At 45.4% G+C, this 26046-nt stretch overlaps 1 protein-coding gene across 1 annotated transcript in view; it reads left to right on the forward strand.

The window, feature by feature from the left end:
• The window catches only part of LOC306927484 (F-BAR and double SH3 domains protein 2-like), a 52057-nt gene that overhangs the window by 23210 nt on the left and 2801 nt on the right, over positions 1-26046 (forward strand). The window contains exons 6-19 of the mRNA XM_079507245.1: positions 1459-1592; positions 4179-4233; positions 4787-4915; positions 5384-5506; positions 6686-6781; positions 16398-16514; positions 18272-18370; positions 19192-19344; positions 20250-20384; positions 20659-20742; positions 21152-21338; positions 22277-22500; positions 23122-23347; positions 24171-24238. Of these exons, the coding sequence (XP_079363371.1) occupies positions 1459-1592; positions 4179-4233; positions 4787-4915; positions 5384-5506; positions 6686-6781; positions 16398-16514; positions 18272-18370; positions 19192-19344; positions 20250-20384; positions 20659-20742; positions 21152-21338; positions 22277-22500; positions 23122-23347; positions 24171-24238 (1830 nt within the window). The remainder of the gene's footprint in view (positions 1-1458; positions 1593-4178; positions 4234-4786; positions 4916-5383; positions 5507-6685; positions 6782-16397; positions 16515-18271; positions 18371-19191; positions 19345-20249; positions 20385-20658; positions 20743-21151; positions 21339-22276; positions 22501-23121; positions 23348-24170; positions 24239-26046) is intronic.

Raw genomic sequence — 26046 nt, forward strand, 5'->3', positions numbered from 1 at the left:
TCAACGTTATACTTTATATTCAGGTGATAAATAAAATATGCGTCTCAAAAAAAGGAGAAGAATAGAGTAGAAACGAACCTTGTTCTACCTCGACACCAGGGTTAACAATTAACATATATCAATGGAACATTAGGGAGACCACCTCTCTAACCACTGCAGACGTGCTATAGTTACAGCGTATTGTATGCGACGAATTAGACCGTTCCTCACCCAGGAATCAGCCCAGCTCCTAATCCAGACAACAGTCTTGTCAAAACTCGACTATTGTAACTCCCTCCTTACTGGCCTACCGGCATGTGCACTTAAGCCTCTCCAACTGATCCAAAATGCCGCAGCTCGCTTGGTCTTCAACCAGCCAAAATTCTCTCATGTCTCCCCCCTGCTCCGCTCCCTCCACTGGCTCCCGGTCGCTGCCCACACAGAATACAAAACTCTGATGCTGGCATTCAAAGCAACCAAAGGTATGGCTCCCCCATATCTTGCAAGTATGATTGAACCCTACAAACCCTCCCGCGCACTCAGATCAGCCAACGCAGGGAAGCTGGAAGTACCCTCACTAAAAACGCCGGGACAACGCTCCACACGTCCCAAGCTCTTCTCCCTTCTGGCTCCAAAACTGTGGAATGCACTTCCCGTTGCAGTCAGAACTGCAGCATATAGTATATTGTATACACGTCCGGTTTGAATTGAGAGGACATGTATACATGTTCTTTCTTAGCATCATAGGTGTTAATCATCCTGAAGGGCATTATTTCTAAACAACTACCACCACGTCATACATTATCCCAATTATTACACGGCTACTTTATTAATACATTAATACATTGACCCAAAAGTAACAACAAAACTAGGTATTTCCTTACTTACCGTAATGACAGTATTCCATAAGGCCGTCTGCCCAGCTGCAGCACAGTCGCCCCGGAAAACAAGGAAGTGAGTGTTGATCAAATGGAATACATTTCCGTTTACTGCATCGTGTATTTCTCGCTTCAAATGAGTTCAAAAACATTCTTGAGAGCAATGTTTAGCTGTAAATGACATGGTGTATTTGTTTACATGGCTGTCATGTTGGATACAGCCGCAGGTGCTCTGAGCCTTTGATTAGACATCGGTCTGTTATAGAGCAGAGTGGTCATTATCAAGAAATAACACACTGCTGAATTCACCAATCGGAATCAAGCATTCAACCAAGCTGTGTAATAAAGTCAAATACCATTGCGTATGCAGTGGTGGAAAGTAACTAAGTAGATTTACCTGAATATTTCCAATTTCCAATACTTTTACTTCTACTCCACTACATTTCACGTCCAAAATTTTTACTTTTACTCCACTACATTTATTTGCAACGGAGTATTTCTTATTGCAGTATTGATACTTTTACTTAAGTAAAACAATTAAGTATTTTTTTTCCCACCACTGTGCGTATGTGTAATGTCTTTCCTTCATTGTCGCCTGCAGTGCATTGATCAGCTGACGGTGGTCCAGGCGGAGCTGCAAGAGTCTGTTAAGGAACTGAGCAAGAACAGGAAGAAGTACCAGGAGACGGAGACCATGGCCCAGACCATACGAGAGAAGGCTGAGTTGGAGGCAAAGTATGAGCACTTCCACTGTTCGCTTTGGTCGACTAAAACTAATCTGCCTTTTTTCACTGCCGAAAACTAAATAAAAACTAAGCGATGATGACTAAAACTAAGACAAAATCTGTTGACAGTTTCGTCAACAAATACAAACTAGACTAAAACGTTAGGGAGCGACTAGTGGGGAAGTGATCTAAAAGACTAAAACGTTAGGGAGCGACTAGTGGGGAAGAGATCTAAAAGACTAAAACGTTAGGGAACGACTAGTGGGGAAGAGATCTAAAAGACTAAAACGTTAGGGAGCGACTAGTGGGGAAGAGATCTAAAAGACTAAAACTAAAAGACTAAAAGACTAAAACGTTAGGGAGCGACTAGTGGGGAAGAGATCTAAACTAGAAAAAGTGCCCTTCTGGGCACAGGTCTCCACCAGGGCAGGTCAGGTTGTGGCCTCCTGGTGGCGCTATAATAGGCCAATGTGAAAAGGGTGCCATTTCTTCATACGCCTTTGATGGCAATTGGATGATTTGAGGCATTTTGTTCCAAAAATGTGTTTTGCAAAAATCAACCTGTTGGTGGCGCTATAACAGGCCAATGTGAAAAGGGTGGGATATATTCCTCAGCCTAGTAAGAAAATGTGTGAAAGATTTCACGTAAATTGCATGCTGCGTTCATGATTTGAGGCTTTTGTTCAAAACGGGGCAATCTTGCAAACTGTGAAAGCCAATTATAGCCAATTAGGATGGAATATGAAATATCGGACAGATCCGACTTCAGCACATGACCATAGAGATACTGTGTAACGATTTGTGAGATGTTTGGACAGAATCTGGAGGAGTAATATCAAAAAATGTGTTTTACAAAAGTCGGCCTCCTGGTGGCGCTATAAAAGGCAGATGCGGAAAGTGCAGGTCAAAGGTTTGTCCTTAGCCTCTAGGGAGTGTGCATGCAACGTTTCACGCAGATGGGTGCAGTTTTAGGTAAAACATGTGAAAAGCTGCCTCATGGTGGCGCTATAACAGGCCGTTCTGGAAAATGTGGGGCAGAGGTTCATCGTTGGCATCCAGGGAGTGTGTGTGCAAAGTTTGGCATCGACCGGGTTAACGGTGCCGGAGATTAGCTGGTAACAGACGGACGGAAGGAAGGAAGGACGGACGGACACACACACACACGGACGGAGTGCAAAACATACTCTCTCCCCATGCCTTCGGCCTGGTGGAGACAAAGACTAAAACAAAGACTAAAAGACTAAAACGTTAGGGAGCGACTAGTGGGGAAGAGATCTAAAAGACTAAAACTAAAAGTCTAAAAGACTAAAATGTTAGGGAGCGACTAGTGGGGAAGAGATCTAAAAGACTAAAACTAAAAGACTAAAAGACTAAAACGTTAGGGAGCGACTAGTGGGGAAGAGATCTAAAAGACTAAAACTAAAAGACTACAACTAAAGACTACAACTAAAAGACAAGTTTTATTATTTTCATTATTAGTATCACTATTATTAGTATTTTGTTAGGTGTTTCAGTGCAGTTGCTTCTGGTCTTGATGTAGTGTTTGAGTGTTTTGGAGAGCATCTATGTTGTGTTGATGTTGTAAGTGTATTGTTCTGTGTCGACATGTTTAATGTATTGTTTTGTCTATGTACTGTATTCATTGTGTTGTGCCCGAGGACCCCCTCTAAAACGAGATGATACATCTCAAGGGGCTATCCTCTAAAGGAAATAAAATGTCAATATATATAACATTTCATGTTTGGTTGCGCTCGGGTGTTGCGCTGATCTGAAAATAGCAGATCGACAAGCTCACAACACGTCGCAGCGCAACGCGCTGTTAGCTTGTAGATTGGCTATTTTCAGCAATCAGCATGCAGTGTAAAATCAGCCATTAAAAGGCCTGTCAAAATATATTTTTGTCGACAAAATCAACTGTAGATTTAGTCGACTAAAACTAGACTGAAACCAAAACTTTTAAGATGACTAAAATATGATGACAACATTTGCTGTCAAAAGGAACACTGGTTTCTTGACAGGTTGCCCTCACGCAGCACTTGAGCTGTGCAAAGCCATTTGATAGCAACCTATTATATTCCCTGTGCAAGGTGTTGTTATTCCAGCAACATTGTATTGGTGCACAATATCTTGGCATGCAAATACAGCGGATGCTCAGCTGTCAACCCACATTGGTAAAGAAGTGTCATTAAGCTGTCAGGCACTCATTAGGTCTGACCATAACATTAAAGGACCATACCACCACTTGTTGGTCTATTCATAGCATCAGCGATATATATCATGCATGAACAATGAACGTAGACCACTTTCCTGTACATTTCGTTTAGATTTGTAAAATTGTCTCCAAGGTTAAAACATAATTGCATAATTATCGAGTCAGTGATAGCTAAACATCATTGTGCCGCTAAGAGGTCATGGACATGTTTGTGAATTTCTATTCTCCGTTGACTATTTTTGGTAGACTTTTAAAGTATTTTAAAAATCAACAATAACGACTTTGACCACATGCAATAGTGCAATGAAGTTCACTGTGTTGGATCGCCTATCTCTGGCAAGTTTCCAAGTCTCTGATTTGCACCCTGTCTGGCCCTCTGCGCAGGTCCAAGCTGAGTCTATTCCAGTCTCGATCCAGTCTGCAGAGAGCGAGTGTAAAAGTAAGTATGGCCATATTAGATTTAAATCCCTACCTTGGGCAGGGTGATATTTATAGTGGCCCAGACTGCAGTGGTGCATTCTCCGTAGTGGTGGAAAAAGTACTCAAATGTTTTACTTAAGTAAAAGTATTGATACTGCAATGTAGAAGTGCTCCATTACAAGTACATGTACGGTATTCAAAATGTAGAGTAAAAGTACAAAAGTATTGGTATCAAAATGTACTTAAAGTACCAAAAGTAGAAAGTACTCTTCATGCAGAATGTCTCATTTCAAGTTGTCAAATGTATAAAAAGCTTTTGAAAATAGCCGATCTACAAGCCCACAATGCGTCACATCGCGACACATCGGGAGCTTGTAGGTCGGCTATTTTCAAATGGCCGAAATGTATATAGGGCTGAAATATAATCTAAATCTACAAAGTAACTTACAATACAGTAGTTGTATTGGAAATACTTCAGTATAGTACAAATTCCTCAAAACTGTACTTACCGGTAAGTACAGTACTTAAGTAAATGTACTTAGCTACTTTGCACCACTGATTCTGTGTTGTAGCTGAAGGCCAAGAGGACCGAGTGCAACTCCAAAGCCACCCACACCAGGAACGACTACCTGCTCACGCTAGCCGCCGCTAACGCCCACCAGCAGCGCTACTACGAGACGGATCTCATAGACTGCATCAAGGTGAGGATGTATAGTAGATCAGGGGGTTTTCAACCCTTTTCATTTCAAGGTCTGTTATTTACTCTGCATTGTTTGCGCCTACGGACCACCATTTGACGATTTAACCTCGCAGATCCAAAACTAACGAATATTTTGTTGTCGTTGAATACGATTTTGTCCACAATTCCCATGCTGTATTGATGTTGGCACCAATTTCACTCTTGAGAGAGTAAAATGAAACCAAATGGACCTGTGAGGGTCCTTTTGGTTTCATTTTACGCTCTCAAGAGTTAAAGATCTAATAAGGGTCCATTTGGTTACCAACTCTCCATCGCTGAGCTGGCGACCACCTGAAGAACTACTAGTATAATTTACCGCTGTATAGACGGATGGGTGGTGACAGCTATTGATGGAGAGATGGCGATAGGTTATACCTATAATAATACAAATGACCAAACAAGTCTGCGTCTGTCTATCTGTGCCCTCAAGGTGCTGGACGGTAAGGTCTATGAGCAGGTGAAGGACTACCTAGCGTCCCTCTGTCGGACCGAGCTGGAGGCCTACCAGGCTGTCCACGACACCTTCAGCCACCTCCTGGAGAGTTCCAACGGGGTAAGTCTTCAAAAGCCTAATCCATGACCACCGCCGTTGGTTTGTCCCCAGTGGCCAAACCTTCATTAGTTCAAATGGCTTAAGTTACATAACAGCGCTCGGGTATACCGCGGCACCTCCTAAGTTACCTCCGCCCACGGAACCGCCCCAGGTGTCTTTCAAGTCCCCACGTCCCTGGAGGGTCATCTTGTCTTTCTGAAACTGGAGTGGCGTTTTGTTTTCGTCCCAGGCCAGACTATGTGGAGTATAGCGGGGTGGACACGGGCTCTGTTCTACAGCGTGGCTCGAATTTCGGCCACCACTGACACACATGGTTCCTGTTTCACCTCTCGTTAAAAGTGGTACCCTATATCTGTGCACGCCAACGCCGCTAGTTTGTTTACTTAGTGCCCCCCCCCCACACCAACGCACAACTGTCTGTGCATGTGCCCGTTTCAATCTCCGTTGCATCATCCTGCGACCTCTGGAGGTCGACCGTGACTGTACCCTAATGACCTCTCCACATCCTCTGCTACTTGTCTCTTCACAATGTTCCATCCAGTTCACTTCCTATTGGTCTAATGGGAACAGCATGATGGCTCTCACATGGCCTTATAATTCCCTTTCAAAGCGTTGAATATAAAGACTGTACACTGATAATATATATATATATATATATTTTTTTTTTAAACCTTTTAATCTGATGTATCTGTCTGTGTCAGATGTGTTTCACGACATAGTTTTATTAGCCTAGAGGGGGTGCATACTTAGTTTAGACTAGTCATTGGTTAGACATGGGTTAAGGTTAGGTTTAGGTGTGCTGCCGTGCAGTACATTGTTCAGACTAGTCATTGGTCCGACAAATGACAACCCACCTCATCTCCTAACCTAACCATAACCGCAAGGCATTAGTCTTGCAAGGCATTAGTCCGACATGCGGGCGCATGTCGGACTAATGCCCTGTCTGAATTACATGCGGCCCCCGCTTAGGGATTTTCCAGTTGAGTCATGGATGTGATTTCTTTTTTTTTATATATATATATATGCTCACTGATTTTCATCTGTTCCCTCCACCACACACACACACACACACACACACACACACACACACACACACACACACACACACACACACACACACACACACACACACACACACACACACACACACACACACACACACACCATATCTTGTTGTAGGTGTTGCAGGAATTCCACCAGCAGCTGTTTGTGCAGAAGAACCCCATGTTCCAAAGGGTCCCAGACTTCCTGTTCCAGCCCAGTGACACGGACACGGTGAGAGACCTATACTCTGTTTTTACACCCACTAATGGCTGCCGATTCTGTGGCGCTCGCTCCTTTGAATGTACTAAGGCAGGGGTCTTCCATGTTTTTCCATTCCAAGGACCCCTTAAGCCCAAACCACACCAAAGGGTCGGGTTGGGACAAAACTTTTTTTAAGTGTGACCAATGACCATACCAATGCAACTCATTGCAACTCAATGATTTGCATTGGTGTGGTTTACCTTAAAACTGTTTTGTCCCAACCCGACCCTTTGGTGTGGTTTGGGCTTTAGATGAGAGGGAGATGAAGAAGGGACCCCTCCCCCACACACACATTTTGTATAATACTTTGTTGCAGATTCAACTTTTTCATAGATTTCATAGATAGTTGGATTCACGCTAAAGCCCAAACAACACCAATGTGTTGTCATGCAACTCCTTGCAACCAAACGGTTGCAAGGAGATGCACGTAGACGCATGTGAATTGAACTAATTGAATCACTTGCGTCGACATGCGCCGACGTGCAACAGGACATATCAAACCGCTGGGACGAACGCTAAAACCGTTTTGTTGCGTCTCGACCCATTGGTGTGGTTTGGGCTTAATGCGTATTTTCAGCTAGTTGGCTTTTTAAACGCTCAATATATAGTCAACTTGACCGTTGGCTCTGTTTGGTCTCTACACCAACTCTCCAAAAATAGCCAATCTACAAGCTCACAACGCCTTGCGCTTTTCGGCTATGATGTTCCCTATCACACAAAGAATTGGCGGACTCCCTGTAGTAACTCTGAGGACTCCCTCGGGGCACCCTGTTGAAGACCCCTGTACTAAGGTTCTCCTAACTGGCTGGCTACCAAAATGAGGAGACGCTTTGGTCTCAATTAAAATTGTGGCGAAGTCATGAGGGAATACTGGAATTAGCCACCCCCTGACATTCCTATAGTTGTTTAAGAGAAAGAGCCACAGCATTCAGAAAATGCTGTTGTTACATTTGACACGAAACCTGATTTGGGCACCACTACTGGCAATGTGCTTACATTGGAGGATGGCTACATGAACCGCACCCGACGGTACCCAATGGTTTTGGTGTGGTTCAGAAATAAATCTATCTATCTTATCTATAAATGCACCAAGTCTGTCTGTGTGTAATCCACATAACTCGAGAACCGTTCGCCCCACCAACTTCAAATTAGACACACGCTCCACACCACCATAGGGGGTGCAGTGGCCGGTGTCGAGTCGGTTGGACCCACGGTTGTCCAGAACCGCCCCAAAAAGGCCTCTGCACGGGTCTGGACATGGCCCCTGCCCAGGGTCCATATATGGAGCTTCTGACATCATTCTGACGTCTGCATAGACTCCATATTTGGGCATGCCTGACAAAGAACTCCATATATGGGCATAAAAGGGAAAATTACATAATATTTGGGTGGGGCATTAATTTCCCTTAGAGGCCCCACGGGCACCTCGATCTGTAGAGGCCCCACAGGCACCTCTGTAGAGGCCCCACGGGCACCTCTGTGGAGGCCCCACGGGCACCTCGATCTGTAGAGGCCCCACAGGCACCTCTGTAGAGGCCCCACGGGCACCTCTGTAGAGGCCCCACGGGCACCTCGATCTGTAGAGGCCCCACGGGCACCTCTGTAGAGGCCCCACGGGCACCTCTGTAGAGGCCCCACGGGCACCTCGATCTGTAGAGGCCCCACGGGCACCTCTGTAGAGGCCCCACGGGCACCTCTGTAGAGGCCCCACGGGCACCTCTGTAGAGGCCCCACGGGCACCTCGATCTGTAGAGGCCCACGGGCACCTCGATCTGTAGAGGCCCACGGGCACCTCGATCTGTAGAGGCCCCACGGGCACCTCGATCTGTAGAGGCCCCACGGGCACCTCGATCTGTAGAGGCCCCACGGGCACCTCGATCTGTAGAGGCCCCACGGGCACCTCGATCTGTAGAGGCCCCACAGGCACCTCGATCTGTAGAGGCCCCACGGGCACCTCTGTAGAGGCCCCACGGGCACCTCTGTAGAGGCCCCACAGGCACCTCGATCTGTAGAGGCCCCACAGGCACCTCGATCTGTAGAGGCCCCACGGGCACCTCTGTAGAGGCCCCACAGGCACCTCGATCTGTAGAGGCCCCACGGGCACCTCTGTAGAGGCCCCACGGGCACCGCTCTGGTATTTATAAATGACAGGGATGCAAACGGGTAATTAAATCATTTACCTTAGCTGCACACTAGCTAAGATTACAATCAAATAATAATAACCAGTAAGACGCCAGAGGGCGAGAAGCGACCTCGCCCTAAAGGGCAAGGTGCATGCATTCGCCTGGGTGACAGCAGACTGCTGGGTGAACGCTGGTGCTTTGGCATGGGGGGTCAGATCAACATATGGAATGAATTCTGTACTAGCCATATATGGAGCGTGTCTTGAGTGTACAGGGTTTGATGAGGTCAGATCAACATGGAATGTCAGAACAGGTCAGCTCCATATATGGAGATCTCAAGGGTGTCAGCGGGGGCAGTGTCTTGAGTGTATAGGGTTTGATGAGGGCCCAGGTAGGGCCGGGCCTTCATTTTCTGGCCTGTTTAGAACTCTAGTTTTCGCCGGCTGCCGGGCGCGGCTGCACTAATAACTTTGGGGCAGGTATCAGTCAAAAGGGAGACATCGAAGAGGAAGGATGGATGGGGAAGGAAAAGCTAAGAACCGTGAACAGTGGAATATCTATATAATGAAACTATGCGTATACACTATAGAGTGCTATGTCTACATCAAATGCTATCTAAGTTACATACAGTAAGTTGAGCCTTTGCTTACGCCTGTAAGGTCGTTGAGGCTGGGGCAAGTGCTACGGGCTAAGACGGAGTCTGAAGAGATGGGTTTTCAGACTACGGCGGAAGATAGGGAGTGAGTGCAGTTCTGATTGCAGTACCATTCATGATTGCAATATGAATGGTACTGTCACTTTATCGAGTGGCTGTCAAGTCCATCTTAAATGCTGATGATGACACTATTGTGTAAAGGTAGACCTATTGATCCTGTAGGGGAAATTCCCTTGCAGCTTCACCCAGCTGATGGTTGCTGAGATGGACATGTTGAGCCCACGGAGGGAGCAGTTAGGGGTTAAGTATCTTCCTCAGGGACACGTACGCACATAGAGTGGGTGGGGGGCGATCCAGTGACCTTCTGATTCTCAGACAGCCTCTCTACCCACTCAGCCACTGCCACCCTAGATTGTGTTGTGTATTGTATTGCTTGTGTACAAAATAGCCATCGTGAGTCTGCAACTTTCCTTTAATGCGCTAGTCTACAGGGAAATCTTGTTAATCTTAAACTGGTACTACGCTATGTAACTTATTTAGTGTTATTTAGTATGTTAATATGCAAAGCTACATCCTGTGGTCTGCTTTAGTAGGAAAAAGATTGAAGCTGTTTCCCTATCAATAGTAATTGTTTCATATAAATGCTGCTCTTAAGCCCAAAGAGACAGTCTGTCATTCTGCCCTCAGATGTACTACTACTCAGCATTGTCCTGTACAGTATGGTGGGTTGGTCTTCTCTGGCAAAGAGGTGTAATAAACATTGCTGTTTATCTACAAGGCCGTCATTGTCCAATAGTTTCCACCTATATGTAGCAATGCTCCATGAACTTTGAACCCTATCTAACCTGTTCAAATGACTGAATGTCTGAATTGGTAGAGTTTTTATTTTAGTGCCCCAACTTCTTCAACAAAATCACACCCGTGTGAAGTGAGGGGCGCTCTTATCATCGTACGTCATCATGACGTAACATGTCTATTTGCTCAGACACATAATGATGTAAATTCATTGTCAATGGGAATTACATTTTTGTGTAGGACAAAATACGGATTTGCTTGTCTACATATGATGTAAATTCTCCATTGTCAATGGGAATTTAATGTTTGTGTAAGATGGAAAACTACACTAATAGCTGAATATATAGGAGGGGCTAGCGCCCCTCAACAATCAATCCATTCTCTACTAAGCTATGAACAGAGAAAGAGCATGATAACAAACGCCTCCTGCCGCCCTCAAGAAGTGTTTCTGTAGCGTGAGGCAGCTTGATGTACAAGTTGGCCATGGCGCTAGTATGTCGCAGGGATCTTACCCCTATCCAACCCTTGATGCTGAGTGAGTGCCAAGCAGGGAGGCACTGAGTCCCGGTGCCGATGGGTACTTCCCAGATTGCCATCAATATGACATCATACTTTAATAATAGGTACTGTACTCAGTACTCTGACAAAGGCTATTACATAACCGGAAGGGCATGTGGTCCCAATGGACAAACTTTTAATCTACATGTATTTTTAAGCCATTTCACAATAGGGGGTCCACAGCCAGAGGCTATGGCTGTTTGGAGGTCCTTGACATGGAATGGTTTGGGAGCCCCTGGCCTGGCCTGGCCCATGCATGCCAGTCATGACAGCCATGCCTGACTCTGCCCGCCATCGCCCCTTCTCTCCTCCCTCCGTCCATCCCATCCGCCCCTCTGCTCCTCTGGACTACACTGGACAATTTGTTCAAACTGCAAGCGGCTCTTGTTGTTTTCATTGGACGTCAAACAAGCAGCAGCCTGTTCCTAAAGAAAACATTAGTGGTGGAGTGCCCAGCCACCCCTCCCTCCCCGCATCACCACCACCCTTTGCACTAGACAGAGGGATCCGGTAAAGGAGTAGTACTGAAAGGAGGAGGGAGGGGCCAGGAGGTAGGCAGAGTGCTGAGTGGACGGCCCATCTGTGAAAAGGGGGCATTGTGAGAGGGCTTCATCGGAGTGCGCACGAGCCCCCTCTGCTCTCCCGCTTACCCACACATACATTTGTACGACTATACTTGCGAGGGCATCTACAATTTTAGGGCGGGTGATTTTATCAATGCTAATTTACCGTAAACAAAAACATGCGGGGAAAACAGCAGAGCGCCATTAGATCATCTTATTTTGGTGGGGATGACACGCAACTTGGTGTAAATAAGGCATGACTCCATCACTCCAAGTCTAACCCTAACCTAACCACTCAAATATTTTCTTAGTTGTAAGCCTAACTAACACTAAACATTTATTTTTTGATAACCTCTCAATGTTGCCCATTCCTCAAATTCTACTATATACCGGTACTAGAATACTTGTGGGTCCGAACTCACAAATATAGTAATACAAGTACACAGTGGTGGAAAAAGTACTCATCCAACCATCTTCAACCGCTTATCCGTAGTTGGGTCTCGGGGGCAACAGCTCCACCAGAGAGCCCAAGACTTCCCTCTTCAGAGCAACATTAGTGACTTCCTCCTGGGCCTGAGGGATCCCGAGACGTTCTAAGGCCAGTGAGTCTGTGTTTCTTCCAACTGCGCCTTGGTCTGCCCCGGGGTCTCCTCCCAGTGGGACGTGCCTCGAGGACCTCCCTAGGGAGACGCCAAGGCATCCTAGCCAGATGCCCGAACCACCTATGCTTTTTCCAGGCGAAGAAGCAGCGACTTTACTCCGAGAAGTATCAATACTGCAATGTAGAACTACTCTGTTAAAAGAAAATGTCTGGAATTCAAAATGTACTTAAGTAAAAGTACAAAAGTTTTGGCTTCAAAATGTACTTAAAATGTACCAAAAATAGAAAGTACTCATTATGCAGAATGTCCCGTTTCAAGTTTTCAAATGTTTAAACATATTTTCAAAATGCTGAAATGCATATAAGTCTGACTTGGGGCAATGTATGTTTTATTATTATTATATTATAATTAAATATTAAAAATACTCGAGTACAAATACCCCAGAATTGTACTTAAGTACAGTACTTAAGTAAATAAACTTAGTTACTTTCCACTCCTGCAAGTACACACACACATACACACACACGGCACACGCACATGCACGCACACACACACACACACACACACACACACACAGAGGGACTCGGCAGCGCAGCAGCTTACAGAGCTGCTCAGTGCTCTGCCTCCCTCCCTCCCCTCTTACATAACATAACACGACTCCACCTGGAGCAGAGCTGGGAGGCCTCGGGACACACGAGCACACCGCGTTCACGGTTTCTTAGACGACAGGCCTCTCTCCTCGCTATATGAGATGACGTTAGCAGAAGGAATGGCGATAAGCTAAGCATGCCGCTGCGCTCTGCACTGCCCACCCCAGTCAGTGCAGTGTTGCCAGATATCTGCGAGAGAAACAAGCTGCCGGAAAACGAGCCCAAAAGACCCGTGTGATCACACATAGTTAACTTGCATCGTCAGTTTTAATTGCCACTTGGAACCCTTTATACGTTGGCTATTTGAAAATATGCGATATACAAGCTCACTCGAGTGCCGCGCTCTGGCACACTACGAGCTTGTAGATCTGCTATTTTTGAAAAATCGTGAAAATGAGCCACAAAGTTGGAATATATATTCTTTCAGAGCGAACGTTTTTAACTCAAAGCTTTGCTTCTGGGAGGTGCCTGGAACAACATATTTTCAGATGGGGGTCGGTGGCCAAATACAGATCATTTTTGGGGTCCTTGAAAATGAAAAGGTTTGTCTTGTCTCAGGCACGGTAGAGTCCAATATTTACAAGCGACTTTACAGGAACGCAAGCCCAAGTTTCTTATAATAAGCCGACATGGCAACGCTGCCCCAGTGCTGTGCCAGTGACAGGCCTGGTGGTGATGCTGGACCATGATTTCATTGCTGTTGTCGGGCACACAACGTGTATGTCCAGACACGTTACTTTACAGGAAATGGAAAACAGAATCTGTGTTTATGGATCATTATTTATTATTCAATCACTTGTTAATACGTTTCATTGATTACATTTCAAAGTTCTTGTTTAAACTTTTCATTGATTATATAAAACCCAAAGCGAGGTCCCTGTTTTGAGCATGTCACTGATGAACATTTTTGAAAATGTTGTCAGAAATGGCAAAAACATTCTACAAGCTGTGTTGTGGCACTTTGTGAAATCATAGATCAGCTATTTCATTTTTCCCCCCCACTTTATTATTCATTATTATTACATGTGAAGATATAGTGTTTCTGTCCATCAGCAACAATTTGTTCAGTAACCTGTTATTTATTTAATTAATTAGTGCAATAATCCTAATAAATATACAGATGGGAACAAACAGAGTTCCCATCTTTTAAAGTTGTTTTACTTTCTGGTAATTTACACTCACGATTAGCAGGAACTAAGACTATAGACTAACTATTGTTTAGTGCTCAATGACCACCACTAAACGTTATTCATTAAATAGGACAGTTAAGTGTGCCATTACGGATAGAGAAGTGGTGCTTTTTAAAACCTCGGGCTCTGCCACACCAAACAGAAGAGACACCATGCCCAGGCGTTTGCATGACCCCTTTTCCACCGGTTGGTTCCCAATGGGAACCGGTTCAGTTCTTTTTGGTTCTTAGTCCATGAGCCAGAGCCTCAAAATTGGAACGTTAATTATGAATTGAGTGGGAAAACCTGTACCTAAATTAAATTGTTTATAGGATCAATATAAGTAAATTAATATATGATATTCCTTCCACAGTAGTAGCTTTAAAAGAAATTCCTTCATATTGTCTTATATAATGCCTCATTTGCATATTTAATAAAAATGGTAATACAATAAATCATTGTCTTTGTGTAAGTAATCAACTGGGGAAGTTTCATGGAGATAACAATCTAATATAGGTATGGTTTTGCCCACTCAATTCATAATTAACGTTCCACTTTTGGAGCTCTGGCTCATGGACTAAGAACCACAATGGGACCCGGTTCCGGGTCATTGGCTACTGCTGGTCATTGGAGCAATGCATCAACGGGGGCCGCCGTATTGGCTCTGGCAAGCCGTTACAAATGTTAAATACCGGATATTTGTTTAAATTAAAAATGGGGATTTTCATACCAGAGAACCTTATCTAACGTAGATAAGTGCACCTTGCTGAGCACTGAGGCCCATAGGGCCGGGCCTATATCCTGTTTCCTTAGCATGAGGCAGCTTGATGTACAGTATGTCGCAGGGACTTAACCAAATCCAACCCTTGATTGCTGATTGCCAAGCATGGAGGCATTAGGTCCCATTTTTAGAGTCTTTGATAAGACCCACCATGGGATCGAACCCCAACATCCCAGTCTCAGAGCAGAACTCTAACCACAAGGCCACTGAGCTGGTCCTAATGTGGACAGTAATAATTATAATTAATTTTAAAAAAGGTTCTCGTCTCAGGTACTTAGACTCTGGCCTATTTCTTGCAGTGTAGTAAGGGGCCATGTGTGTCGACAGAAAGGCTGCCTGTCTGTCATGCATGTCCATGGTAAAAACTGTCTGACATGCATGTCTTTGGTAAAGAGTGTCTGCGCCCAAGCATCACACTTCATCGCTCTCGATGCCCAACGTGTTTTGGGTGCACCGCCCTGGGTGATTCATACCACAACCATGCAAAGTCCACTATTTGTGCTAATGACAGACAACAGGACATTCGAGTAAGGTTGATCGCTTCGAATGTAGCGGGTGTCAATAAACGCTGCGTGTGAGTGCTATGGACATGATATCCAATTCGCACCACCGCACATGAAAAGCAAGCTGCACTGCTTAATATGGGGGTGGCATGTCAATGCCATGTATGTATATATAGTATGTCTATGGGCGTTCCTAAGGCTGTGAACAAAGTCCAGCATTCCTGTGTCAAAAGAGAGGGAACATACAGCATACTCTGACTGGTCTGTTGTGTTGTCAGTCAAACGTGTCAACAGGAAGTGCAAAGATGATACTACAGTACTTGAGTTTTGCTAGTTTGGTCTATTTATTCATTGAATGTTGCCTCTGATACAATGTCCCCTTGTTTGTCTGCCTCTGCGTTTCTCTGGGGAATGTAAACACGAGGGCGTGCGGAAGGAAAGGAAATATCCCTCAATACCACCAGAACACTTCTTAAACTAGCTTGCTTAGAAACTCGTAATCGGAAGTCAAAAAGACATGGATTTCATAGTGCTACACTCACATACAAGGATTCTGTTGTTTGTTCCTATGCATGTGGATATCTACAGGAAGGGCTCTCCCATTGGCTGTCTTTGTTTAGATAAACAACTGGTTTGTATACTGATACTGAAAAGCCAACTTTCTAAGTTACACAAGTTCCATCCATGCTTGGACCATCAGGATTTGTATTTGTCCAAATCTAATAGGTCAGTATTAACCACATGAACCCTAGCATCCCTATTCTGGGTATGTCATAAAATAGGGCACCATTTGGCAAAAAGGGCAAAGGATCTACAAAATGACAAAGTGTGTGTGTGTGTGTGTGTGTGTGTGTGTGTGTGTGTGTGTGTGTGTGTGTGTGTGTGTGTGTGTGTGTGTGTGTGTGTGTGTGTGTGTGTGTGTGTGTGTGTGTGTGTGTGTGTGTGTGTGTGTGTGTGTGTGTGTGTGTGTGTGTGTGTGTGTGTGTGTGTGTGTGTGTGTGTGTGTGTGTGTAATGTATACACATACATAGCTATTTGACATCAAAGCATAGGGTTCTTAAGTGGTTAAACCATTAGCTCAATGTCTCCTGCTAATGTCTTCCTGAGAGAACTTTGGGATTATTGGTAGATCTTGATTACTGTATGTCACATTCTTTGTCCCGTGCCATTTCCTGTCCCACTTGTAGGTCGCGCAGCTGCAGAAGGAGAACGGCACGTCGGAGGAGCACAGCCTGGACAAGGAGGCACGGAAGTGGGCGAGCCGAGTGGCACGGGAATACAAGTGCATCGTCCACACGCAGCGGGTGAGAACAGTGGTTTTCAACCTATTTCATATCAAGGACCATTATTTATTCTACATTTAAGCCACGGATCACCATTTGATGAGATTTAGCCTCACAGGCCCAAAACTTAAGGAATATTTTGTTTTCGTTCGATAAGATTTTGTCCACAATTCCATGCTGCATTGAAGTGGTACCATAAGCGAGATAAGGCAGATGTTGCTCAAAATAAGAATAATTTTACATGCCCTATTTGTGTTTACTTACTAAATTAAGTAGCCTATTTCAGGTGTTTAACATAATTTTACTCTTGAGAGCGTAAAATGAAACAAAATGGATGTGTCCATTTGGTTTCATTTAACGCTCTCAAGAGTTAAAGATCTAATAAGGGTCCATTTGGTTCCCAACTCTCCATCATTTGGCTGCATGGGGGACCACCTGGAACCTCCTCAAGGACCACTGGTTGAAAACCACTAGGTGAGAACACAAATGGACTCCCGCGATAGGAGAGAGCATTGCGTGCTTAGAGATATGAGGTGGTTTTATACCTGTATGTACTCTGACTGATTGGTTGATAAGTTGCCCACTAGAATGGGCAAAATCAGTGATCGGAGTGATTTTCTTAGCACGCCGTGATTGCTAGCGCCAGACACGCGGGTACCGGTTCAGTGCATTGCTCAAGGATGGACCCAGAGGAAGGCGAGGATTGAACCGGGAACCTTCCGATTCCCAAGCAGCCTCTCTCTCTACCACCTGAGCCAGAGAGCCACGGCTTCATTCATTAGTCACTGAGTCAAGTAAATATTTGTGTTTTATAAAATTGTTTTGTTGATACTGTTTGCTAATGGCCTCACAGTCAAATACAGGGAAATACATCTGTGGGGTAAATCAGGGCTATTTTTCTGTCCAAAACAAAAATGCTTGGCTTCACAGTTGAAATAGCTTTAGGCTTAGGGCTGGGTGATATGGACAGAATCAAATAGTTTTGACCAAATACCACCATTTTGATATCGGAGGTATATTTAATTTGTCTGTTTTCGTTTTATTTTCTTCTTTCAAAACTTAATAAAATAGATCTGCGCTTGTAGATTGGTACCAGACAAAATCTAGTCTCATATCACAATATCAGATCAGTGTCATATCACAACAGTAGGCATTTACTGCTGGGAAAAGTAAGTATTTGGAATCGGATGTAAGAGAATAACGTTTGAAGGGTAAAATGTGTACAGCAGGACCACAGCCTTTGTTGTACTGCATTTGAATATGAGGAACCTAAAGGCCTCAAAGCAGAGAATAGAACAGAGTCTGTAACCAGGAAATCGTATAATCTACTAATGAATGCCATGTGTCAGAAGGAAATGATAATGTGTTATGGTAAGAATGTATGACGTGACGTAACGTTAAGTCTTTGACTATTATTACCCTCCTGGCCCAGTTGTGAAACTTAAGCAGTGAAGATAACGGTTCTTGCCAGCCTCTATCACTTTCCAGTAAACAAGACGAAAAACATCTGCCCCACGTTCTGGGAAATGACTGGTGTGTGTGTGTATGTGTGTGTTTTTCTCCTCTCTGATGTAGCGTGCTAGAATATTTTATTGTTTATGTGCTCTTCTTCAAAAGTCATCGAGTCATTATTTGAACGTTCCTCATTCGCACAGCTTTGTTGTTTTACGATTTCCCTTTTTTTTCTCCCCTCTCTTTTCTTTCCTCGTTGTGCAATTATTAATCTGACGGCAGGCGTTGTTTAAGGTTATTCTTTGTCATGTGACCCGTGTCTGTAGGCCATGGAGGAGTTTGGGACACAGGAGGCTTCAGAACAGAACCACAGTGATCTGGAAATCAAGATGGAAGCGGCCAAACAAAATCTTCGCAGGGCAGAGGTAATGTGTATGTGTGCGTGTGTGCGTGCGTGCGTGCGTGCGTGCGTGCGTGCGTGCGTGTGTTGCGTGCACGCCTGCCTGCCTGCCTGCCTGCCTGCCTGCCTGCCTGCCTGCCTGCCTGCCTGTGTCTGTGTGTGCCTGTGTGTGTCTGTGCGTGTGTGTGTGTGTGTGTGTGTGTGCCTCCGTGCATGCTTTCGTGCGTGCATGCATCTTTTGGGTTTGAAACAGCTCAGCTTTCTGCTTGGGGTCCAAGGAGCCTCAGCCTCAAGCCACATGCGCCCCCTAGTGGCTCAGAAAAAGATTAGGTTTTGTTTTTTTCCCCATGACACCAGAGCCGTTGTGGCCCTAGTAGAACGTCTATGGCCCAGTATCAATATCCTTTTGCTCACAGAACCTTTTTGAAGTGGGCCAGATGTCAAATCTCAGGACGCATATCGGATTGTCTCTGCCATAGATATTAAAAAATATAGTTGCCTCATTGGTCGCTGCAGTTCCTTGGAGTGACCTGTCTGCAACGAGAGGAGGAAGTAAAGCTGTGTCGATGCCGGTCGCTGTCACTCAAGTGACTACTAGCCAATCAAATCACGTCTTTTCCGGGATCTTCCGTTTACATTGCCAAAGCAAGTGCCGCTGGGAAAGAAGGAATCGCGCGTCTGATTGGCCTACCGAACGTCCCCTTACGTTCTTCCGCTTTGCTTCCGCTATGCTTCGCAAGGAATCTCGGGAAAGATTGCCAATATCGCCTCCATGCGTCTACCTTTATATGTCTATGGTCTCTGCCATGTTATTTACGGTTGTTGTCTCCTGTTGTCTCCTGTCAGACGGTGAAAGTGAAGGCGGAGGCACGCCTGGACCTCCTGAGACAGGCCGACGTTACCGTGGAGACGTGGCTGAAGAGCGCCATGAACCAGGTGATGGAGGAGCTGGAGAACGAGCGCTGGGCCAACCTCAACGCCAACGACCCCTCGCTGTCCGTAAGTTCACTGTGCTCTTCATAACACAGTGCTTTTCAACCCTTTTCATATCAAGGCCCATTATTTATTCGGCACTTGAGCCACGGTCCACCATGACATTTTGCCTCAATTTAGCCTCAATATTTTGTTATTGTTGTAGAAAAGTGTCATGCTGTATTGACTATTGATTAGGAGAGACAGCAGGCAAACGATCAAAATAACAATTCTTCTACTTTCTGTAATTGTGTAGACTTAAGTAATGCCGTTTAACAATAATGTAACTCTTCAGAGTGTACAATGATATGGGGGTACGGGTGGGACAGTTATTCGAACTAATCAATTTAATCAATTACAAATAATAATTTAATGAAAAATAATACATTTGCGGGCGGAGGGGGGCATTAAAAAGGTCAGACTGATTACCGCTGAGAAAAAAATTAGTTGAGCTAGATTTTCGAAAATAATTCAACCGCCACACGCTACGGGAAATTCCGCTCCTCTTAGAACTCCTCTACTCCCCGCCACTGCTGTCATACATGCGCCATCATTGTTCATAAAAGCATAGGCCATTTCGTCCTATGCCAAGAGTATAGTCACTCACATCTAGGATTCCCAACTACCTATAAGGGACACTGACCTAGCCGAGCATCCCTTCGAAAAATAAGGCACGCACTTGTTGCAATCAGCTATTTCAGTGTTGACAGAAAAAAGCACAGATACAGAAGTACAGATACAATTCAGGTCCAGTTTACTAAGTCTACACTGGGTATAAGTGGTTAACAACCCAAATGAGCAGTTTTCCCTTGCCAGTTCAATAAGGGACACCGTCAAACGTCTTTTAGTTTGTAGCTTCCAAACCAGGTACAATTCCTTATTTCAAGAGACGATTGGCAACACTACTCACATCTCCTATTTTGTTCCCCAAGGGCACAGCAGATTTAGAGCGAGAGGACGAAGAGGAGACGGAAGACAGTGGAGAAGTGCTGGATGACAGCAGCTCTAGTCCGTCTAGCACACTGAGGAACTACCCTCTCACCTGCAAAGTTCTCTACTCCTACAAGGTAGAATCACCCTTCTCCTTTGTGGCTAGTTTTGGTCATGGGGGGCACACACAAAGCCGCAAAACAAATACTATGTAATTTTGTTTTTACATTATAATCTATATTGTTATATTATCATTACAATCTTAGTGTTGTGCCAATTGTTTTACACTACGCTCGCAGCCCGACTTCTGTTCCCCAGGTCACAGGTTGGGAATAACTGCTCTAGCGGCTAGCCAATGAAGTTAATGTTAATTACATGAAGTCTTGTTTGTTTCCTTATTGTGCCTTACAGTCATCTCAGCCAGATGAGCTGACCATTGAGGAGCAGGAGGTTCTGGAGGTCATTGATGACGGAGACATGGAGGATTGGCTCAAGGTACACTACACCTATACAGGCTTGGATTAGCTAGCTGGGGATGGAGGGGGATCCATGCTTCTGCCTTTAACCCCCCCGTGGTCATTCATTTTCATGACTAGCTTCAATCAGCGGCAGCAGGCGACGGCAGCGCATTCAAAATAAATGCAATCACTGCCGGAGAGACTGTCACTCGCGAATTGGACTGCACAGCAACACAAAGCACTGCTCCCTCAGCACCACCTGATCTAATCCAAGTGTGCTGACGGACGCTACTACTACTGATAATATCACAATTTAATTTAAGTGTTAATTAATTACCCCTGGCATCCCTAATTTTTCAAAAAAGCGTTCACAGTCTTGATGGCAGGGGTATACATGCATTATTAATAAATGCACATGCTATACTATGCATTTCCCACTTTTCTAGGCCAAAAATCGTAGTGGGCAGGTAGGCTATGTTCCAGAGAAGTACCTGCAGCTGCCCTCGTCGAACAGCCTTCTCAGCATGCTCCAGTCCCTGGCTGCCCTGGACGCACGTTCACACTCCTCCAGTAATTCCACAGAGCCAGAGACGGAGCTCCCCAGCCCCCCCGCTGTCAATGGAGACTCTAATGGTGAGTCTGAACCCATTTAGACCTGAGCTCCCCAGCCCCCCCGCTGTCAATGGAGACTCTAATGGTGAGTCTTAAGCTCCCCAGCCCCGCTGTCAATGGAGACTCTAATGGTGAGTCTTAAGCTCCCCAGCCCCGCTGTCAATGGAGACTCGAATGGTGAGTCTTAAGCTCCCCAGCCCCGCTGTCAATGGAGACTCTAATGGTGGATTTTTGAAAAATCGTGAAAACCTGGAACAACATATTTTCAGAAGGGGGTCGGCGGCCAAATGCGTATAATTTTTCACTTTAGTATACACATTTTCTTATTTTCTTAGTGCAATATCACATGAGCCCAGTAAAAAATCTGTTTTAGTCTTAGCCTTTGCTCTAAATTCATATACTTTGCACATTTTGTACCCGTCCTGTACCTCTATTTTTGTATGCTTTGTTTGTAATGTAATGTACTCTATTGTATGCTTGTTTTAATGTTTTTTTGTGGGGACGATGGATGTAAATTTGCATCTTAGTGTATTTACATGACATTGATATGTATTTTCTGTTACCGGTGCCAGGGACCCCAAAGGCAAAGACACTGAGACAGCCTCAGACAGGAGTATAGGGGCAAAAAGGAAATTAGTTAGCATGAAGAACACAGATCTACAATACTGAAAACTCTAAAGCACACTAGAGAATACTGTTCTAAACAGCCGATTACACTAACCGCAGTAGTCAATGTCCAAGCGCCGGGGGCCGGTTCTCAGCAGCTTATATTGGCAGCTTCTGTTTTATTGTGATTGTGGAGCCGGCCGGCCTTTGCCCTATGATGTCGTGCAGGGGAGGGACTAGGAATGTGAGGAACGTGTGGCACAACATTTTCATTAATAGGCAGTGCCCCATCAAAATAAACAACTAATGCATGTGACGACAAAATCCGCTGGGTTTATCTCTTGGCGTTGCAGTGTCGTTCGCCAAGGCCTTGTATGACTACGCGGCGCAGACGGACGACGAGCTGTCGTTCCCGGAGGGCGCCATCATTCGCATCCTGAGCAGGGAGACCCACGAGGACGACGGCTTCTGGGAGGGCGAGTTTAACGGCGTCGTTGGTGTGTTCCCCGCCGTTCTGGTGGAGGACCTGAACTGTGCTGGCGAGAACGGAGACAACCGGAGAGATGGAAGTGCACAGGTACACTACACACACACGCACGCACACACACACACACACACACACACACTGATGTGAATGTATTGACGGTGCACCCAAGTGTTCATGTTGATTACTCATCCACAGAACGAGTGATATTCATTCATTGGCTACAACTGCGATGTGATGGTTTTTTGTCAAATTTACAAAGCGAACATAGGTCATCTACAAGCTCACAACACGCCTCAATGTGATGCCTTGTAAGCTTGTAGATTTGCTATTTTAGAAAATGTTTTAAAGTCTAATATCTGAGTGCTGGGTTTCCAGAAGTCAGGGTTAGTAACACCTCCTGAGAAGGGCCCAGGGGGACTGCGGGTGTAAATTAGCATCACTGCTAAATCTGGTGTATTTTACAGTACATTGCATTGATATGTATTGTTCATCAATATGCTGTGTCCCGTCTAAATACACGTAATAAAAGTATTTTAGGTTCTGAGAACCTTAACTGAACCCATGCCGTAGCAAAAAAAAACAGAACCTGAGAAATATCTTACATGGCACGCCGCACGGCACTATTCACTTAGTTCTTATAGTCGAAAAGAGACACACATGATTCTTGGTAAAAAATTGCTAAACTTTATTGCATATGTCCTTGCGTTCCAGGCTTCTCCTTCCACGTCGGTTCTGTCGGACCGTTCCCCTCGTAGCCCCTTCCAGGCTGGACCCTTCCACAGCAGCCCGTGTCAGGGCAGCCCACTCCAGACACCTTCCTTAGGTTCCCCGCAGTCCAGTCCTTCCAGCGCCACAGCCTCTCCTATAGGCCGACCACCTGCCTATATAAATGGACACCACAGGCCACCACCGGCACCAGTGAAAAGCCCCTTTCAGAGTAAGACGGGGGTTCCCAAACCTTTTCAGATCAAGACCCAAAAGAGATGTCTGGTGTCCCCCCATGGGATCCAAACGTATGAACTAAAGCCCTAAACATAGTGAAAATAGCAGAGATACAAGCTCACAACGAGTCACAATGCATCGTAAGCCGTTACACGGCGGCATTCCGAAGCCCGCTATTCCGACACACCACCATTCCAACTTGCCGCATTACTAACCCTGTCCTAATCCTAACCGCACGCGGAAGCTACGTAGTCGGAATAGCCCTGCGTCGGAATGCCACTCTGTCCCCATTGTAAGCATGTTTGTAGATGCGCTATTTTCACTATTTGGGAGGGGGGATATATATTTATTACATTTTTATGTCCAGCTTTGAGGGTTTGTGCACACACAAACATTGTGTTAACACAAACATTGAATGCCATTGACAATGAATGGCCAGCCTTGAGTGTTTGTGTAAACACAAACATTGAAGACGAAGGTGAGGACGCAAATTGTGATTGGCCGGAATGAGATGATGTATGATGATAAGAGGACCCCTCACTTCACACGGGTGTGATTTTTTAAGAAAAGGTTAAAAATCTGGATTTGCATGCATATTTACAGTACAGTACGCATCTGTGACACCTTTTGGATCGCAGCCCCATGTTTGTGAAACACTGGAGTAAAATACCAGAGGAGCGAGGCAATGAAAGAGATTGGAATAATTTAAAAAATATATATGACACTGATGAACAAATTAGAGTTGGAGGAATGAACTCATTTTAGATGGGTATTAAAGAAAAAAATCCCATTTGATTAATATTGCATTTACTCCTCAGGTCCAATCCAAGGCTCCTCTCAGCCTCCCAAATACCCAGGTGAAGGAGGCTCTGGAACCATTCGCCCTGTAAGTAATTATGTATTTTAGAATTACCTAAATTAACTTGTTTTAAACATAGCTTGCTGCTCTGAGGAATTCTGAGGGAAGAGCCTTTAGTGGGCAAAATGTCACTCATATTACTATAATAAATCTTTGCAAATGGTAGCTATCTTGTGTGCAGATTTTATCTTTTTGCCAGGTGATTGAAAAACGTCTGGACTCTGGACTACATTCACTAACGACCGTGCTGATGACCGTATTCATAGTGACGACCGTAGTGACGACCGTAGTGGACACTTTTCATGATTGGCTGCCTCTATGCCAATGGGAGACTTACCCATAAAACTCATAGTCTGAACGGCATAAAAACCCCATACTCTGAACGCTGCAACGTGAAGCTGTATTGGCTGTTGTTGTGTAAGGGTAAGGGGTTTGTAAGTGGAACGCGAGTGGCAACAGAAGCTAATGTTACGAGCTAACTGGAGCTACAAGAGCTTGCTGCACTTGGCAGTTATGATATGAGTCCTTCTTGTTTTACTCTGATACATACCTGTAGTACTTGGACCCATAGACATAGAAAGATAGACGCATTCTTCGGCTCTGGGGCGTATGTGCCAAAGTGAGGGCAAGCTTCCACGTAAGTGCCAAGGAACGTAATGAAAGTAAGGGACATGAGTCACGTGACTGGACGCCGCCATGGATGCCGCCATGTCATGTCCATATAACTCTGGCTCATGTCTGGTGCACTTCTGCACTCAGTGTGGTACAGGTCGATCCAATGAATTGCAGTGGTGAATGAGCCATCTACCTTTCTATATCTATGCTTGGACCCTCAGAAAGGCTACAGAGTGAGCTGCTGGCTGGAATAGAAAGCTGAACGGGGAGCTGTTGGTAATGAAGCCATTTTGGGCTCCACAAGGGAGTTGGGAGTAAACAGAAAAGTGGCAAAGTGCTTAAATTAAACTCTGATTACATGAGTCAGCTCCACCACACTTTTACTAATGCATAATAACAGAACTAACTTCATCCTCCTCAGCACACACTGCTGTGGATTGAAAGCCTAGTGTAAGTGCACCACTGTGGGAGCAGGTCAAATTGTAAACATTAATACATGGAGCCAAGTCGGTTTTGGGATACTTACAGAGTGGAAGTGGTGGCGTACTGCCACTTTCCAGGTTAGGTAAAATATGAGGCAGCTGACAGCTGACTCTGGATCTAATATTCTTTGCATGTCCAAGTACTATAGGTATGCGCTATACCTATACGCTGAGCAAGCCAGCTAATCATCGGAGCACAATAAAGATTTTGTAACATGCTAGATCAGCGGTTCCCAAACTATTTTGGCCGTGCACCCCGTTACCTCCCGACCTAGCTGAAGCACCCCGTTACCTCCCGACCTAGCTGAAGCACCCCGTTACCTCCCGACCTAGCTGAAGCACCCCGTTACCCCCCGACCTAGCTGAAGCACCCCGTTACCTCCCGACCTAGCTGAAGCACCCCGTTACCTCCCGACCTAGCTGAAGCACCCCGTTACCTCCCGACCTAGCTGAAGCACCCCGTTACCTCCCGACCTAGCTGAAGCACCCCGTTACCTCCCGACCTAGCTGGCCGTGCACCCCGTTACCTCCCGACCTAGCTGGCCGTGCACCCCGTTACCTCCCGACCTAGCTGAAGCACCCCGTTACCTCCCGGCCTAGCTGAAGCACCCCGTTACCTCCCGACCTAGCTGAAGCACCCCGTTACCTCCCGACCTAGCTGAAGCACCCCGTTACCTCCCGACCTAGCTGAAGCACCCCGTTACCTCCCGACCTAGCTGAAGCACCCCGTTACCTCCC

The sequence above is a fragment of the Electrona antarctica genome (assembly GCF_951216825.1).
Source record: "Electrona antarctica genome assembly, chromosome: 8".
Classification (NCBI taxonomy): Eukaryota; Metazoa; Chordata; class Actinopteri; order Myctophiformes; family Myctophidae; genus Electrona; species Electrona antarctica.